The 20,213-nt window shown below is 41.2% G+C and overlaps 1 protein-coding gene across 4 annotated transcripts in view; it reads right to left on the bottom strand.

The window, feature by feature from the left end:
• Positions 1-20,213, bottom strand: part of VIT (vitrin) — a 99,493-nt gene that overhangs the window by 62,252 nt on the left and 17,028 nt on the right. For 2 of the 4 annotated variants that reach the window (XM_019647770.1, XM_019647773.1), the window contains exons 2-4: positions 16,222-16,291; positions 14,615-14,684; positions 5,499-5,564 (exon numbers count right to left, since the gene is read on the bottom strand). In XM_019647770.1, the coding sequence (XP_019503315.1) occupies positions 5,499-5,564; positions 14,615-14,666 (118 nt within the window). In that variant the 5' untranslated portion in view covers positions 14,667-14,684; positions 16,222-16,291. Of the gene's footprint in view, positions 1-5,498; positions 5,565-14,614; positions 14,685-16,221; positions 16,390-20,213 lie in introns of all 4 variants that reach the window. The other 2 variants (XM_019647771.1, XM_019647772.1) reach the window with 2 other exon arrangements.

Raw genomic sequence — 20,213 nt, 5'->3', positions numbered from 1 at the left:
TGGCATTGCCTGGTCTGGACCCACCTTCCATGTGTATCTCCCATGATTCCTCAACATTTAAACAAAACCATGCCACTCACTGTTTTCTGGGCCTGTCTTCTACTTGCTCCCTGAGACATCTTGGCTTAGTTCAGCTAGAAAGCCCTCCGACCTACCTGTGCTTATAAAATTTCATGTCCTTTTTTGGATGCTCTTTCATGACACCAATGTGAGTCCCATTGTAGAATAAGATTGTGTGAATCCTTGTTATTCTTATGTAGACTTTACCACATTTTGCTTTACTTTATAGTGGCTTATTTGTTGTTATTTATTTGTCTGTTCATCCATCCAACAAATACTTGATGAGCACTAAATGTACCTTCATGGTACTTTTTGTCTAGTTGGGAAGACAGACTCTATAAAAAAAGGATCTTATAATAATGCATGATAAATGTGTAGTAGAGGAAGTGCACCACACACAGGCGCCATTGAAACTAATTTTGTGCTTGTGTTGGCAACAGGAATTGGGTCCAGGAAGGCTTTCCTTTGCATATATTGATTTTATCTTAAATGAGATTGGATGCTCACTGAAGTCAGAGACTTTGCAGGATGGACAGCCAGATATGTGTTGAATGCAGTTAATTATTACAGCTTTTACCTGTGTAATTCTGTCTCATCTGAACCCACTTGGGACTAAGGCCATTGCTTCTGGGGCTCTTCTGGGGCTTCCTTATATCCAGAAAAGCTATTGAGATTTTACAACTTGATAGTTTTTCTCTCTCTAGCTCTCATATTCTTCCAAGGAGGGATTGTTCTAGAGTCGTTGGTGGACATAATTTATGTGGAGACAGATGATGGGTTTATTAGGGTATGGGCTGAAAGGCTCCTGAGTTGGAGCAGGCCTTTTTTCCAATGTGTAATCAACACATAAATGAAGTTAACCCTTAGAATTCATAAGGCTTCCTGACTGCCTTACAAGCAGAGTATTATGAACACAACTAAACCTTTCAATCGTTGTTTGTAGCCTTCAACAATCAAGAGAAATGCAGCCACATTTTGGTCATTTGTTAGAAACTGTTTGAGTAGGTGTGTGCTGACTAAATCTACCACTCTGGGTAAGATCAGATCGATGACTCCAAAACATACCAGGAAGATGAGAGCCTTGAAAAAATCACCTCTAAAAATAAACTTGATAAAACTCTCATTTTGTACAGTGAGGCAAACTTTTCCATGGAGCATACAATAGATTAATTTTTTAAGTCATTAACTTATGTTTATTCTTATTGTATTTTCCCCTTTATTATTTTAAGAAGATAGGCTTTTATGTTCTCCTACCTCAGGAGCTCAAGGCTGCAGGAGAGAGGTCAGAGTTGCCCAAAGACAACTCTCCCTCAAGACATTGGAAATTACTCTTTCTGAAGCCCCCTTGTTTGAGGAGATTGGGCTTGGTCAGTCCAAAGCAGCGGTTCTCAACCTTCCTAATGCCGCGACCCTTTAATACAGTTCCTCATGTTGTGGTAACCCCCAACCAAAAAATTATTTTCGTNTTGCTACTGTTATGAATCGTAATGTAAATATCTTTTTGTTTTCCGATGGTCTTAGGCGACCCCTGTGAAAGGGTCATTCGACCCCCAAAGGGGTCGCGACCCACAGGTTGAGAACCACTGCCCTATGGTCTCAGGCCAAAGCAAGGGAAGATACTCATGCTGGTTCCCCCTTTTCCTATTTTCCCCACATCTCTCCTACTTTATTTCCTATTTGGTGAGCCCTTGATCATCCAACACCCTCTTCTGCCTCCAGGCAACAGATACTCCATTCCTTAGGTTTTTTTTTTCCGCTTGGGAGAAGGCATTGGGACAGTGTCTGGTGTTGAACCTCACACAGACCTGAGTTTAAAATCTGGCTCTGCCAACTTTTTGGCACCATATCTTACGTAGGAGGGGTCAGTAAATTGTCCACTGACCAGAACTCTCAAATTGCCTCCTCCATGGCAAGGATTTTTAGTCTTGAACAAACACCGGTGAAAATTGAAGGCTGGCTAGGGAGAGAGGGCAGAAGGCACTGGAGAACTGATGGGTTCACATTACTCTCTGTAACACGTCCTGATCCTGGTCGTCTCTTGGGTCCACCAGTTCTCAGATCTTACCGGGCATCAGAATCACTTAGAGAGCTTGTTGAAACACAGATTGCTGCTTCCTTCCTCCACCTAAAGTTTCGAATTTGGGGTCGGTGGGCTAGAAGGTTCCAGGCAATGCTGATGCTGCTGGTCCAGGAACACACTTCGAGAACCACTGACCTAGTCAGTTTCACACTGAAGCCGAGGTGATGTGTTTAAAGCTCGGCTTTTATGAGTTCACTTTTCTGTTTAAAACTCTTCAGTAGCTCCTTGTAAGATATATTTTCAAGTGTCAACAGTCAGAGTAAAATGATTAAGCTTTCTCTGTTCAGTGAAGAGGAGGGAGGCCACTGCCTCCCCACCTTGTCCTCTTAGGGTGTCTCCTTGAGATATAAAAGCCCAATAGAAAGCCAGTCTTTTGATCTTGTAATGCAAGGTCTCTGGCCTTTGGGTCCTTGGATTTGTAGACACCTCCAGAAGGAGCTCCGGGGTCTCTAAGTTTTTAGGGGACAATTGCGAGGTATGTGTATTTACCTTGCAAGGAGATAAAAGAAGTTGCAATTGTTCTGTCTTCCATTTTATTGTATGCATTTGTGTGACTGTCTGTCTAGACTTGGTAGACACTCTCATCCTACCTGTATATGTGTGTAAATCTGTAATGTTTACTCCCTAAAAAACTGTGTTCTCTCTTCATGCTTTGGTACCAAGGGGTGTTTTATTGGCAGGATTGTTTTATTTCCTTAACACAACCCTACCCACTTTACACTTCTCTGAGAACCATGCTGCCAGCCTAGGCTGATGCAATTAGATTCTCCCAGGAATTTGGGTTCCAGACCGAGAGACATGGTCCACAGAGAGAGAGAGAGAGGGAAACAGTGAGACAAACACACAGAAGCAGAGGCACCGATCCTGAGGCCTTTACATCTGGGGTCCATTCCAGCTGCTGTCCTGGCCTTGGATTCTGCTAGCTACTGCATGTCCTGTCCAAATCCCCTTTATTGCTTAAGAAAATTGGCCTTGGATTTCTGTTAATTGCAACCAAAATAACCTGCACTGAGATACCGCCTGTTGCCTTCATGATGAAGTCCAGATTTCTGGACACAGTAACAAAGATCTTTACTATCTGGTGCCTGCTTACCCCTCCATCTCTTATCTCAACCCATTCACCTACTCTATAATTCAGTCATAAATATGACTCTTTCTACACTTTAGGACTTGGGCTTGCTGTTTTCTTTATACTTGTAACTCTTTTCTCAATCCCTATTTGGCCTTCAGATATCAGTGTAGATGTCTCACTTCCTCCAGGAAGCCTTCTCAGATACATGGCTTCTTCTCCGTGTTCTTGGAGTACCTTTACTTTAGCTCCTGAGTCCTAGCACATAAGATATCATAATTGCCCAGTGGCTTGTCTTTCTTCCTCCCCAGATTTTGAGCTCTGTGAGGGCAAAGGCTGATTCTCCGTGGTGTATCTGGGTGTCTAACACAGTACCTTGTACTTGGCTGGCACTTAATAAATGCTTGTCAATTGAATAAATGATGTGCTCCCTTTACCCCCACTCACCTACCCCAGTGTCAGATTGACAACAGGGAGTAGAAAAAAATGAAACTTACTTTGGCCTCAGGCTATAGACTATAATTTGGAAATACTCCTGAGGTAAAGAATCAGATATTGCCATGGTTTGGGAATGAATACCCTATTACCTTAATTGTATCTTTTCCCTCCGTTTTTTAATGATTGTGCCAGAGTTTCTAATTAGAGAAAAAGCCTCATGGACTTATTGATTTAAATGCGCTGCATCACTAGGGAGATTTTGAGAATAAGGTTAAAATTTAGCATATCAGAAATTCAATCCATTTGAGATCTCTCAAAGGTTTGTCCTTGGGTTCATTTAGCACAGACTTTCATAGTTACTGAAAACTGTTGTCATGGTAATCATGGAACCTTTCATGATTTCTGTATATGAGTTAATGAAGATACTGGAAACAGCCCAGAGGAATTCGTACTTGGGTGTGCATTTGTCTCCATATTAACCCAATCATTGTTTTGAACATACATCTGCCTCTGGGCCGATTCTCTTGGCTCTCGGTCCTGACAGGAATAAATAAACAACTGATTCCTTTTTAGTATTTCAGGCTAGGAGGCTGTGGATGGCTGCCCTTTTGGTCTCATTTCAACAGGAAACCCCACATGGAAGGTTTAAAGGAGCAGAAGAGAAAAAGAATGGTGTGTGAAGCAAACCTCTTTTTTACTTCAAATGATTAACGTTGCTGATTTCAAGGCACCTACATATAATGCCTATGAAGAAGTTTCAGTTGTGGAGAGCACAGGACGCTGACTATACCTAAAGCCTTTCTTTTAAGGTCCTTTCTAAATATACCTTCAGTCAAGCCTCCATCAAGTCTACAAATTTAGATCCAGACACTTCAGTGCACTCACAACATTTGAGTGTGAGATTTCCTGTCTACCTCCTGTCCTGCCAGTTATTTATTTCCCAACACCAAGACTCCCTTCTTCCCTCGTAATAGAACCTCTTTCTTTTAGCTGGGCATGTGGATGCCTGAAATCACGACATTTGCCATTCCCCCTTTATGGTGGCCAATGGTACTTCAGTAGAAGTGGTGCACGTGACTTTCGGACTTATCTTTCAAGGGAGTGGGCAGGTGCCCTTCCTTATCCCTGCCTCCTGGCTGAAATGTGAACATGATGGATGGAGCTGAGGGAGCCATTTTAGACAATGAGTTGGGACCACATTGAGAAAAGCGACGAGAAAAGAAAAATGATGAGATGGGGGAGCCCGGGTCCCTGAAGGCCGTGAACCTTCCACCGAAGCCCAGACTGACAGATGTTTACAGGAGAGAGAAGGAAACTTCTGTCTTTTTAAAACAGCTGTTATTTCAGATTTTCATCTTAACTGATATTACACCCCCAAATGAAATTTTTCCTTTTTCCGCTGCTTGGATGTGAACCCTCACGGGCTTTTCTGTGAGGTTTACTGCCTGATCCCAGGGCCTGCTGGAAGGTGAGCAGACGTGCTGGACCTTGGCGTTTGCCAGACTGAATTTTTTGGAATGGGGAATTGAGATATCATTTCTAATGGCAGAAAAATACCTGCTCCAGCTAAGCCATAGAGACAGAGTGTTGCCTGGTCTTTGTATGTGTATTTTGAATTTTTCTAGTGTGGTAGAACCACATATCTTTCACCCTAAAATCAGGACTCCCACCTCAAATGCTTTTTGGAATGGGGTAGATGATAAATAAGAATCATTGCTAATTAGTCTGAGTGCAAATTAATTGAGATAAGAAACAAAAACATAAACAACCTTCCAAGTTATCTAAAGTATAACAATCCCCCACATGGGAGACAGGAGCCTTCTGTCAGTGAGAAATTATACTTTTACTTACTGAATTTAGGCCTTTTAATCTTCTTTGTCGTTTCTTTATTTGAATGTATTCCAGTCACCAGCAAAACTACAGAAGAAAATGCAAAACAAAAAAACAAAAAATAACTAATCAATATTATTTCACCTAAACACTTTCTCTCGTTTGACTCATATTTGCTTCAATCACTCATTAAAATATTCTCACTGGTGAAACTAATTTTTCCTTATCGTAGAAAATAAGATGCATCATTGGTACACTCTTCTTAGCCTCTGTTGAAAGGGACTTCCAGAAATACCTTTTGGATAACTGTCCGTTGTTTTGCTGTCTTTAAATTTCAACACACCCATCCTACCATCTCTGTATTCCAAAGGAGGGAAGGTGATTTACGTGTTTCTAGCAGTGAGTAGTAGAGGCAGGATGAGCCCCCGGACCTTTCTTGTGTTCTTTCCTCTGTGCCACACTGAGTTTCCTAATGGCCAGGGCACTGCATGTGCTTGTGGGCGTGTGCGTCTGTGTGCGTGTGCGTGCATGTGCATGTAAGTGCAACAGAGGGAGGGCTGCATGGAGGCGATGTGTGAAAAGCACCAGAGGAGGGCTGTCTGGGAAAGGAAGACAAGGAGAAAGGGGACTGGCGGGTAGAGAGAGACTGTCACAGGGTCTGAGGTGTGACCTGAGTGTCCCCTAGCAGCACCTAGGTGGTCCATCTAGCAGCACCTGGTTTTGTGCCCCACAGAGGCTGGCTGCAGGTAGCTTAGCTTCCTCCTCAGAAACAGGAGCAGCACCTCAAGCAGCATTTGGCTACTGCCCTCCTTCAAGAGGGGCAACAATAAGGAGATAAGGGGGCCTCTTTATCCTTTTCAAGTCACATTGTGTTTGTAAAAATAACATTGACTGTTTTTTTTACTATTACCAAAATTCTACATGTTCCTTGTAGAAAAAATGTAAAAAACACAAAAAAAGTACAGAAAATGTGGATGAACAAAAAAGTATATTTTCAGCCTTTTTCTATATGTATAACTGTTAGGTACCTATATGACTACTTTTAAACAAACATTTGATCATACTCATACTGTGTACAATGTTTTATAACTTATTTCTACTTAGGGATATCTACAAACATTTTTTCCCATTAAATGTTACTCTCACAATAATTTTAATTGCCTGCAAAGTGTTGCACTATATACATGTATAATAATTTAGCCAATATCCAGCTTAACATAAATAGCTCCATCTTTGCAATGATCCATTATCTTTTCCTTAAAATAAATCTCCAAATAGGATTTCTTATCTGAAAGCTATTACCCACTTAAAATGTTGATATATATTGTGAAAATTTTTCATAGCAATTTTTTGTTGTTGTTGTTAGCAATGTCTGAAAATGCTCACTTCTCTGTACCTATACTAATTCTACCAGTAGACAGAAAAGCAATGTTTTTCTTTTCAAAGAGCTAGTCAATTCTCTATTCTTCTTCTTTTCTCTCCAGGCATTCTTCCACCTTATCCACCCAAAACTGGTACTGCTTTAACTTACCTCCATTTTAGCCACTTTTCTGAGAAACCCACATTCTTGATGGGGTTGGGACTCTGGAAGTGGACATGTGGCAATAGAGCAATCAAAAAAGGCATTTCACTCCTTTGTTTATGCATTTGTTTTTAAACAGAACACAGAAGCTCAATTTAGCCATAAATGGACTTAGGAACCCTTGAATTAGAAACTATCTTTAAAATAAAAAATGGCAATGTCACCAAGTGTTTGTTATGAAAACTTTTTTTCTTATGATTCTCTAGCTAATCTGCGCCAATGATGCAGCTACAGCTACTGACTTATCCCCAATTTTGACTACTCGCATTAGTTGAGGCCTGGACAGTTGACATACCGTGTCTTATAAGAACAGAAACATGAAAGAGAACTGAGCGAGAACCAAAAATCTAGCCAAGGAGAATGAAGGCAGACTTTTTTAGGTGTTATTTACTTCTGGGGTTTGGGTGGGTGTGAGTGTCCTGGAGGTCTAATTTATATAGTAGTCTCTGTGTCATTTAACTCTGTGCAAAGTCCACATTTTCATTTTATGCACAAACATAAACAACATAGAACCCAAGAATGTATTTTTTAAAACAAGTACTAAATAAACATATAGAAAAAAAATTGTACAAGCTAAGTAGACAGAGTAAGTGAAATAGTGATAAATTTGGGTATCTCTTTTTGTGGAAAACCAAATCCTGTCCTGGGCCTGCATGTCTGTGACAAGTGGTTTATGCATCTCGGTATCATTAGGACTATAAATATTTCAGTGAGACCACCCCATCACTAGCGTTTGCTCACCCAAGGCCCTGTGGGCTGAAAACAGGCATAGCTGGTTCAGTTTTACAGCAGTGGTTAATAGTCATTATTTTCAATGGTATACAGAGCCCTGCCCTCAGCTTAGATGCTTGTTAATTAAAGCTCCCCTAGGATCACTCCTAAGGGGATGGCTGGCCAATAAGGCTGAAAAAGTGCTTCTGCCCTGGAGCCAGTTCCATTCCTCATCAGCAAGACTCGTCTTGCTATATTGGAAATGGTGAATTGCATGTTAAACTTGGGTGAGAGAAAAATCAGTTCTGTGTGTCTTTCCTTAAGAAGACAGAGCATTGAGATGGCTGATGCTCATTTCAAAGTACGAAGTGGAACACAGGTGTGAAAGCCAGTGCCTTCTGGGGGAATAATTATCTGGCTACTGGGGCCATTAGTGTCTAGAAGTCTTGAGGAGATTATATCTAGAGGCCAAAGCTCCAATGCAAGCATGATTTCCAACTCTGCAGCAATGCTTCTCAGTGTTTAAGAATTCAGTGTTCCGGTTTTGAATAATGTGCAAAGTTCTCACCTTTCACTAGTAGTGCTTAAAATTTCAAAACAAATTAAATATCGAAATTATCTTTTCCAATGGAAAAACTTCCCCTCGCTTCTCTCTCTCTTTCTCTCTAGTGAGGCCATCAGTACAGCCAAGATAGCTGAGGTATAATTGTTTTCAAGTTCAAGTTAAATAAATTGTCACTCAGATGAGTCATAGACAGAGAACATGCCAATTTAGAAATAATGAAATATTGGAAATATTCCAACAATAGGGAATCTTAAGCATTTATTACAAATATGTAGAAGGGTCCTAAGTGATATGGGATGTGCTCAGTTCTAAACTTAAGAATGGTTCTGCCAGCTAGAATATATGTAGAGAGAAATTACTGGAACAAATATATCAAATGTTAATAATGGTGAAATTATAATTTCTATTGTATATTTTTGTATTTTTCCCATTTATAGTATATTTCTCATATATGTTCCATAGTTGATATAGAATGTTTCTTTTACGATTAGAAAAAGCCAACATAATTACTTTTAATTGGATCATATTGTAATCATATTAGACTTACAATAATGAAAAGTGCTTTCTAAAATCATTGGCATGGTTAATATGAATTTGTGTTCCAGTTTTCCTGTTAATAATGAGTTATAATCAGACCATTTACTTTCAAGAAAAGACATCAAATGCCAGAACATCTAATCAATGATCAAATCAGTAAATACTTACTGAATGCTTATGATGTGTCTGGAACTTTTATAGAAATACCTCATTCTAGTCCCTAGAATTCTTGTTAGATCCTTTCATAGCCCCTCTAGGTACTAACTCAGGTGGTGTTGACAAGCACCCTCTTCCTGACCAAACTTTAGTCAGGCTCCTGTAAGCCCTCTTTTCAATTAGGCTTTGACCTTGGGTTTCAGTGTCTATCCTTGTTGGACCTGCATTGCCCAGTTTTAGCAAAAATCTTGTTTAGAGAGAATCCCCACCCTTGATATTTAATCATCCCGGTCTGCTTTTAGCAAGAATCCTGTCAAGTTACTTCAGCAAGAATCCCCCCACCCTCGAGGCCTTGAGAAAATTATGTCTAGAGTCCAAAGTTCCAAGGCAATTATAATTTACCAACTCTGCAGCAATACTTGTCAATTTTTAAGAATTCAGTGTTCCAGTTTTGGATAACATACAAAGTTCTCACCTTTCACTAGTAGTGCTTGAAATTTCAGAACAAATTAAATATCGAAATGACGTTGTCCAATAAAAACACTTCCCCCCACTTCTCTCTCTTTCTCCCTAGTGTGGCCATTGGTACAGATAAGATAGAATCCTATCAAGTTGCTTCAGCAAGAATCACCCTACCCTCTTAGAAACTTCTGTCCCCTGACCCTGCAACCTCCTCCTTGGCTGTAAATGCCCACTTTCCTTGTTGTATTTGGAATTGAGCCCATTTCTATACTGAGGTCTCTTTTTCCCGATTGCAATAGTTCCTGATGGAAATCTCTTTTTACCACTTTAACCATTGTCCAGCCCTGGTTGTCCACATGGCTTCCTGAAAACTGATTTATAAAGCAGATCATTTTAAAGCAGTTCAAATTTTCCCCATGCTTTAAAAAATTTGGGATTACATGCTTAGTGAAATGTCAAGCATCAAATAAATCAGTTTCATAGCAAAGACAGGACAACATTCTCTATAACTACATAAATCATAAAAATTATGTTTCAAATCAGAGACTATAGAAGCTGGGAGGAGCTTTGGAGGTCATTCCTTTATTTTCTAGAAAAGAGGGGCCAGCCGAGTGGCTCAATTGGTTAAGAGCTCACTCAAGAGTGCGAGCTCTGAACAACAGGGGTTCGATTCCCAGCCAGAGCTGAGCTGCCACTGAACTGCCAACAGGTGGCAGGATGGCTCAGCTAAAAAGAAAAAAAAAGAAAAGAAACCAAGGTCAAGGTTTACACGTTGGCTAATGGTGTAGTTCTTTGGGAGAATTTGGAAATAGAAGACAGGTTTGCTGGCCATAGCCTTTTCCTCTTTCATTCTACTTGCTCCCCAAGAGTACAGCCATTGATTATATATGGTGTTCCAATGATAGCGGGCAGCCTAAAACTCTGCTATGTTATAAATTTAAACATATCTAAACAAACATGCTAGCTCTGCTATAAGTTCATTAAACACTTAATTATCATTACCTTGGGAGGGCTTTGGGGGGATCGTTGGATGGCTCTGTGTGATATTGTGGTTTTTATAAATACATACTTTGGTCTTCTGGCCACAGTTCTGGCCATAATTTTGACTCACAGTCCCCAAAGCCCTTGGAATTTCCTGAGCAATAACAGCAATAGGAGCATCTTTTGTTATAATACTTGGTTTCTTGTCCTCAGTTCCTGAAATCGCTTCAGAGCCATAAAAGTGAAACGGGTGTCGTGTTATTCTTAGGCCTCTTTCCACCACGCCTCAGTTTTTGTTAATGAGATGACTTTTGGGAATCCTCTAAAGATGAAGGAGCTGGTTGCCAGGGGAACCAACCATGAATAGAGGGTTGGAAATTTCAGTCCCATTCCTTGATTTCCCAAGAGGGGAAAGGGGCTGGAGGTTGAATCAATCACCAATGGCCAATGAGTTAATCAATCATGCCTATGTAACGAAGCCACCAAAAAGAAACAAAAAAAGACAGGCTTCAGCAAGCTTCCAGGTTAGGGAACCAGGATGCTTCTGTGGACTGCCAGGCCCTGAACTTCAGGAGTACAGAAGCTCCTTTGTATCTTTCATCTGGCTGTTGATTCATATTCTTTAATATTCTTTGTAATAAATCAGCTACCTGGTAAGTAAATAGGTCTCCTGAGTTCTGTGAGCCACTCTAGCAAATTAATTGAACCCAAAAAGGGGGTCGTGAGAACCTCTGATTTATAGCCAGTCGGTCAGAAGCACAGGTGACAACCTGGACTTACTATTGGCGTCTGAATATGGGGGTAGTCTTGAGGGACTGAGCGCTTAACCTGGAATCTGATTCTATTTCCAGGTAGTGTCAGAATTGAGTTGAATTTTAGGACACCCAGCTGGTATTCAGGAATTGCTCGGTGTGGGGAAAAAAACCACACACTGGAGTTGGGTGGTGTTGTATATTGGCTTGATAGGATTCCAAATCCACTTAGTATTTATGATTTAAGTTGTTTAATCCGTTTTTTTATGGCAAAGACAAAAAAAGAGATTGTTTATATAAGTAAAGTTGTTTTGATGTAAGAATGAAGTAAATTGTGTTAGGATGTCATCATCTTATCTGTTGTCACAGCAGCCCAGCTGCTGAGAGGCCCTGCTGGGGGCTTCTGGGTAAGAACATGTGGAGAAGCAACTATGGCAAGGGGACATTTAGGCTATAAACATTGAGCGTTTGTAAGGACTACTTGAGAGTTTTCGGTCTGGACAAAGAGCCTTTGCTGACCTAAATAGCTTTTCGAAGACCCTTGGGGGCAGTAGTTCCTGTATTGGACAGGTGACTCCTCGTAGACAGTGGCAAAAGACACACAGTGGCCCCACAAAGATCATCCTACCCTCCAACACCAGCACTGCCATCCCCTAGAAACGTGCTGTAGCAACAAGTGACTTTCATTTTTGCACTGGCAGCTCTAAGTCAGCTGGCAGTTGGTGAAGCCGTCTCGTCCGAGCACCTACTCATATAAAAAGGTGCACCTCATCTAAATTTGGACTTTATTCCTTTTATCTCTCCTTGCCTAGAACAATTGTATAATTAATCTATCATTGCTTTGGAGTATGTTATTTCTTTATTGGCTTATTAAGAGACATTATCCTGTATGCTATTGGCTTGTGAATTTCCCACAGTGAACCTGGCCAAGACAAACTCAATCTCTGAGCATAAATTGCTGCCCAAACAGAACAGGTGCAGAATTGGACTCTATAACCTTAAAAATTCAGCATCCCTAAGGAGAAAAATTTATTTAGCAGTACTTCTTGAGTGCCTATGAGATGTGCTGAGCACTGGAAATGAGCAAAACTGCGTTTGGGGGAATCCAGACAAATGGCGAAGTGAATGTCATGCAGCTATGATGGGATTCTATAGGGGGTGCCAAGGAAACACATAGAAATATGGTTTGATTCAAAGGGGAGGAGGGAGATGGAAACTTCCTGAGGACCAATAAGGTTTGTGGGGCTTTGGGGTGAGAGGAAAAGCATTAGAGGAAGGGGAATAGAATGGTCAAAGGCTTGGAGGTGAGCAGTGATGTGACCTTCAGGGGAACAGAGGGTCGGCACTTCCCAGGTGGGCACTGTGGTAGAGAGGAGAGCAGCTGAGGATTGTAAGAGCCATTATCAGGCAGGGATGCGGTTCCATGGGCAAGACAAAGGGAAAACACTGAGGAGGTTAAATCCAGACAGTGGTGAGGAGAAGTGGGCTTTAGGGAGGTTAATCAGGTGTGGTACAGAGTGAGGTAGAGGGGTAAGGATTTGGGGCAGGGAGGTTGTCACGGTACTGAGGAAGGGTGATGAGGGACTTAAGGGCATGGCCTTGGGATGGAGACAAGCAGACAAAGGAGGGAGATGCTAGGAGGGCAGACACGTGAGGATGTGAGGATGTTGAGAGGGAAATGTGTGATAGGAGTTTCCTTTTCCTGCTTTGACTTCTTGCTTTCTGAATGAGCAATCCAAAGGGGAAAAGAGTTTTGCAGAAGGGCAGGCTCAGGAAGGCGGGGATAAGAAAGGAAGGTCAAGCCTCCCTTTGTGGTTCTGCGAAGCCAGGGACTTGGCAGAGTGTGAAACGGCCTCAGGTTTTGTTTTCTTTGTTTCACAGTAGCAAAATCCTTCCTCTTCCAAACTCTCCTATATTGCCCTATGTTAGAAACCTAGTAACCTATACGTTCGTATGGGACAGGGAGACAGCCTCTGAAAATGGCAAGGTGGAAATGAAGGACCCTGTGCTTCCAAGCTGAATCTTCCTTAGTAAGTTGGTAGTGAGTGGAGTCAAGACCAGAACCCACATCCTCCCTCTGACTCCCCAGTCCAGTGTTCCTTCCGCCATGCCGAGGGCCCCCTTGTCTTTCTAGTTGTGTCACCTCTTCCTCTTCCAGTCCCCAGCTCTATCATGTAGACTCTCTCTGCACAGACCTTGAACATTCTGACTATATTATGAGTTGAATTGTGTACTCCCAATTCATATGTTGAAGTCCTAACCCTCAATACCTCAGCATGTGACCTTATTTGGAAATAGGGTCATTACAGATATACTCAAGTTAGGACCTAGTCATTGTGGAGTATGTTGTGCCCCTAATCCAATATGATGGACTGGTGTCATTATAAAAAGGAGAAATTTGGACACACCACACACACACACACACACACACACACACACACACACACACACGCACGCACACCCAAGAACCGAATGCCATGTGAAGATGAAGGCAGAGATGGGGGTGATACCAAGGAATGTTGAAGATTGCCAACAAATACCAGAAGCTAGGAGAAAGGCACAGAACAGACTTCACCCTCACAGCCCTCTGAAGGAATCAGCCCTGCTTTCCAAAAAGTACCTCGATTTTGTACTTCTTGCCGACAGAATTGTGAAAGAATAAGGTTCTGCTGTTCTAAGCCACCCAGTTTGTGGTATGTGGTTATGGTAGCCCTCGCACACTGATACGGATTGTCTGCAATGCTTTCCTGGTCATAGTTTCACAATGACCCCCAGGGTCACTCCGCTTGCCAAGGCCACAACACAATGGGGCCAAGATGAACAGATTCCCCTCGGGCTTAGTGCTAAACCTGTCAGCACTTTCCCCTCTTCTTGTTGACCTGCTGCTTCTTGAAGGACTACCTGGAATTCTCTGGTAATAATGGATACATTTAAAAGGTTTCATTTCTAAAGGTGTGAGTTGCCAATGGTACAAGTAAGGCCTTGTCGGTGATATATATATATATATATATATATATATATATATATTTTGAGAGACGAAGAACCAAGAAGATCCCTAAATTCAGAATCTATAAATATGCTGTATCTGAAACATTTGTTAGTTGCTAAAGAATACATACAGATATGTGTGTATATATGTGTGTCTAATATGTAATATAGAGAGACACACCAATGTAATGGAATACTTGCTGTATATTATATAAATACACACACACACATCAAGAATTTGATCTACACTTAACATTCTCACTTAAACATCTCTCCAAATGTTAATCATAAAAAGATACACTGAGCTGTTTATATGCTGTGTTTAAACCTTTTCTTGGCAGGTTTCTTTGGACCATAGGAGAATGTTAACAGTGTATCCAGATACACATATAAAAGTACTTACCAAGGAACATTTCAATAACAGATGCCTTCATAGTGAGGACAACAATTCCCATAAATATCAAAATGGCGCCCTGGGGAGGAAGAAACAAAAACATCATCATATTTCAGCCACGGGTTCTTTCTGAATTGGATGCTCGGAGTGGGGGGTGGGGCTGCTTCATGCTGCATTGCCCTCTGGAGTCAGGATTTAAGCTGCGAGCTCATGGAGATGGCAGGGGCCTACATGCTTGAACCCAGAGAGTCCATTCTCAGTTAGAGAACCCAGTCTAGCCACCAGCCTCTTGTTCTTCAGAGATTTGGTCTTTACTTAGAACTAAAGAGGAAATAACTTGTCAACTTCAAGAATATGTTCAACCAGTCTCAAATTATGACAAAAGCCACACTTACAATATCGAAAGAGCATTTTTAGATTACAAATAATTTGCTCATCATTCATCCAATACATATTTATTAAACTCCTATGATAGTGCTAAGCACTGTTAGGTAGAAGGTGATAAAAATGGAATTAAAAAATATTCTTGCTCTTAAAAGGCATATAGTTTAATAGAAGTGGGAGAACATATGTGGACACAAATCACCATAATATTAGAGAATGTGCAGGCCCCACAAGGAGTCTAAGGGGAGTTTATAGGACAGTGATTCTCAGACTTTGCTGCATATTCATATAATCTGGGAGTTTTAGAAGACCCTGATGCTCAGTTTGCACCTCAGACCAACTGAATCAGAATCTCTTGGGTGTTGGGTCCAGGCATTAAGCTTTAAAAAATCTCCCCAGTTTGAGAAGCAGCAGTGTAGAGCAAAGCTTCCAAAATCTTATTGTGCATATGAATCACCTGGGAATCTTGTTAAAATGCAGATTCTAATCCAGTAGGTCTGGGGTAGTGCCAGAGATTCCCCAAGAGGCCAGGGAACTTTAGAGGAAGGGAAGATATGGCAGCTGTGGGAATAAGAGAAAGCCTCACAGAGGTAGCAGCAATTGGGTCAATTTTGAAAGATGAGCCGAGTTTGCCTAGGGGGAAATAGGGTAGAAGTGGCCCAAGGGGCAGAACAGCATCGACAGAGGCTCAGAGGTTGGAAAGTACAGTGGATACGAAGATGCTGTTGGCTTACAGGGGGTTTCCCCACTTCTTGGAAGGCTATGCAGAAACCTGCCAAAGTTTATTCAAGCCACCATTAACTGAACGTATACTGTAGCTCTCTATATTGTCTCAAATCCTCACAGTAAGCCAGGATGGTAGATTTTATGATTCTCCAATGAGCAGACAAGGAAAGAGTAAAATGTCATACCCGTGATGACCAGGAAGTGAGTAGGATTAGAGTGGAGGTGGGAGTAGGTGGAAAGGGTGTTCCCCGGACACCAGCAATAATGGAAAACATCGTAGGAAGTAGAGAAAGTCAGTCTGCTTTTTATGATCCTTATAAGCCAGCAATTCTAACCAATATCAATGATAAAGCACTCTTCTTTTCTGGGGCACATGGCTTCCATTACATGCTCTCCCCCCAGGGTCCCTGCTGTGTGGCCTAAAACTGGCATTCACAGCCCTACACTCCTCTATGCTGAGTACCATGCCAGTAAACCTGCTCCCTGAAAAAAAAAAGCCGACTCACAGTGTTTGTTGATTCCTGTGGTGTAAATCCTCTCACAATGGCTGATTTTAAAGCCACCAAAGTGATGTCACTGAATAGAGATTTGGAAAGGGACAAACACAACCTGGTATTAACTTGGTCCAGGGTAACCTTATGTCCAATATTTAGATCCAGTCCTATGCAGAATTTCTTAACAAAAAAACAACTGTTAGATGATAGTTGAGGTAGTAATACAAATACCTGATGCAATTAACTTAAATAAAACTGTTTAGTATATGAAAGGTTTTGTTACAAGCAATGAAATTAGGCAGCAAGGGTAACCCCGAATGGAACCGATCACTTTGCTAATTTCCAGCAATAATTGCAATGTGTTAAATTTCCCAGTTAAGGTAGTTGACCCCTGGTTAAGTCATAGGCAAAGAATGGTCTTTAGCCTCAAAGTAGAAACGAAATACATACAATCTATTTGGCCATTGGATACTTAAATGGCTGGGTCATATTTTGAAAATAGTGTGGTAGCAAGTACAATTTTTTTTTTTTTTACCAACTTGAGATACTCCAGAACAACTAACACATTTTCAGGCCTAAAAATGTAACTTTCCTGTGGGATAAACGCGTCATGTCGAGCTGCCCGTCTGGACCCACCTAACCAGCCCCATTCGGCACTGCAGCTTTCCTCTATGAGCCATCCTTGACTTCTCTTTCTCCCATACCCCACATCTTTTCTCTAAGCCAGGCCTCTACAGTCTTCTTAATATATCCAGCATCTGACCATTCCTCACCATCTGGACCAGTGCCACTTGGTCCAGGCCACACCTGCTCGCTCCTGTATTATGGCAATTAGCTTCTTAACCAGGCTGTCCCCTTCTTCCCCTGCACTCTACAGTCTAAACAGCAGCCAGCCCAATCCTGTTCAAAGTACGTCAGTTCATGGCATTCTTCTGGTCAAACCTTAGCAGTGGTTCCCCGCTTTACTTAGAATGAACGCTAAGTCTATACAAGTGGCTAAGACCCTACATGGATTGGCCCCTCTGACCCTATTTCCAGCTATTCACCCCCTCACTTACTAAGCTCCAGGCACACCAGCCTCCTGGTTGTTTCTGGAACACACCTCTCACCTCAAGGTCTCTGCACTTACTATGTATACTCTCTTTGGGTGCTCTTCCCCCAGGAAAAAACATGACTTACTTCCTTGTTCTTTCAAGTCTTTGCTTAAATGTTATCTTCTCTTGAGACTTACCCTAATCATCCAATTTAAAATTGTAATCCTGCTCCTCCCCACCACCAAGTGGTACACCCTATCCTTGTTCTACTATCTTTTTTTCCCATGTCACTTATCACCTCTGACGTATTCTATGCTTTGCTTATTTGATTTATTATTGTTGGTGTTCTCTACCGGAATGCAAACTCCATGAGGGCAGGGGTTTTTGTATAATTTTTCTTGTTTTATGTGCTCAGTAAATATATGCTGAATCAATGAGTGAGGAATTAGGACACTTTCCTTTCCCTAGGAAATAATAATAATAATAAAAGAAACAAAACAAAGGGAAGACAATCTTATGAATGAACACTAAAAACTACTGAATTATACATTCTCAAAGGTGTATTTAATAGTATGTGAATCACATTTCCATACATTTTATTGATAGTCCAACAAACACAAAGAAAAGATGGATTGCAGAGAGAAGTGCTCTCAGATCTGTCCTACAACTTTAGAAGACACAGTGGGCCTGACCTTTACATGCTGGGATGGGTGAATTAAAAAAACAAAACAAGGGCCGGCTGAGTGGCGCAATGGTTAAGAATTGGCTTGGGACACCAGAGGGCCCCGGTTCGGATCCCACATATGAGGGCCAGTGACACTGCCCTCCACAGCTAAGATGCTGAAAAACAGCTCAACCTGGAGCTGGGCTGCCGTGAGTCGCCAGCAATGGTGTAGGCTGCAGCCCCTGTGGCAGTGGGTTGCCATGGGCTACCGTATGTAGCCAGCAGCCAGCATGAGAGGCCAGCAGCCGCCGTGAGCGGCCGTCCAGAGGCCGGCAACTGATCTGCCTCACCTGGGAAGAGCACAATGATGGTGCCAACTTGGGCCAGTGAAGCAACATCCTCCACAGCTAGACTGAAGAACAAAAGGACAGCAACTTGTCTGTTCCCCTTCCCCCAATTCCCCAGTGCTGTTCCCATCCCCCAATTCCCCAATAAAAAAAATCTTTAAAAAAAACAAAAACAAAAAAAACCAAAACAAAACAAAAAAACAACCACGATTCCAGGAAGCATGTGGTCCCCAGAGGAGGTGTCACCCCAGTGCTGACTCATCAGTAATGGAACCTGACCAGAATCATTCTGGTCTCTTGGAATCAGGATGTTTGAGGCTTCTTCTTACCACTTCCATTTCCCTCCTTGCTCAGTTCATTTACTCACACACTTAAAATGTAAATGTGCCTTTTGAAATGTGTGAAAAAAAATTCAAACTCTTTTTAAGCTATTCAAGAAGCTGGGGATGAGGACAGCCACCAGCCATGTTAAGCACTTCCCACAGGTGATCCAGTGTCACAGAAGGGTGGGGTACACAGTGTGTAATGCTGGAACCTTAATTTCTCATGTGCTCACCAGGTTTCTAACAAAAATGGAACAGTGGGGGTTTGCAAAAGAATGTATCACTGGTTCATAAATTTATGGATTGTGCCATGAGATGTAATATAGAGTCCTGAATATGAAGTTCTGGTGAAACAAATGAAGCCTGATTGTGACATAAAAATATACATTAATGCAAGTAGAGTAGCCAGCCAATTTAATTAGATCTCTTATTGCCCAGAGATAGAAAAGAGTAAGGTGGTAATAAGTAATAGTATCACCTTATATTTTTATGGTTTTTCCCTCCAATTTTTTTATTGTGGCAAAATACACAAACATAAAATTTACTATCTTAACCACTTTTAAATATTAACCATTTCTTAGTGTACAGTTCAGCAGTATTAAGTACATTTATAATGTGCGATCATTACCACCATTCATCTCCAGAACTCTTTTTGTCTTGTAAAACTGAAACTCTATGCCCATTAAACAATAAGTCTTCATTTTCCCCTTTCCCACAGTCCCTGGCAACCACCATTCTGCTTTCTGTCTCTATGATTCTGACTACTCTAAGTACTTCATCTAAATGGAATCATATAGTACTTATCTTTTTGTGCCTAGCCTATTTCAAGTAGCGTAATGTTCTCAGGTTTCATCCATGTTATAGTGTATGTCAAAATTTCTTTTCTTTTAAGGCTTAATAATATTCCATTATATGTATATACCCCATTTTGCTTGTCCATTCATCAGTTGATGGACACTTGGGTTGCTTCCACTTTTTAGTTATTGTGAATAATGCTGCTGTGAACACGAGTGTACAAACATCTTGTTGAGACCCTGCTTTTACTTCTTTTGTGTACATACCCAGAAGTAATATTGCTAGAACAAATGGTAATTCTGTTTGTTTGTTTTTTTGAGGAAACTCCATACTGTTTTCCAGAGTGGCTGTAGCATTTTACATTCCCATTAACAGTGCACAAGTGTTCCAATGTCTCCACATCCTTGCCACCACTTATTTTCTCTTTCTTCTGATAATAATCATCCTATTGCGTATGAGATGGCATCTCATTGTGGTTTTGATTTGCATTTCCCTAGTGATTTGTGATGCTGAGCATCTTTTCATGTATTTTGGGCCATTTCTATATCTTCTTTGAAGAAATGTCTATTCAAGTACTATGCTCAGTTTTTAATCAGGTTGTTTTTCTTGTTGTTGAATTTTAGTAGTTGTCTATACATTCTGGATATTAACCCTTGACCAGATATATAATTTGCAAATATTTTCTCCCATTCTATGAGTTGCCCTTTTTACTCTGTTGATAGGTTCTTTTGATGCGCAAAATTGTTTAAATTTTCGTGAAGTCCAATTTGTCTATTTTTTCTTTTGTTGTTTAAGCCTTTGGGTGTTATATCCAAGAAGTCGTTGCCAAATTCAATGTTTT

This window comes from Hipposideros armiger, unplaced genomic scaffold (assembly GCF_001890085.2).
Source record: "Hipposideros armiger isolate ML-2016 unplaced genomic scaffold, ASM189008v1 scaffold_116, whole genome shotgun sequence".
In the NCBI taxonomy this organism is placed as follows: Eukaryota; Metazoa; Chordata; class Mammalia; order Chiroptera; family Hipposideridae; genus Hipposideros; species Hipposideros armiger.
Note: the sequence above shows the minus strand (reverse complement) of the source record. Positions and strands in the feature narration are given on the sequence as shown.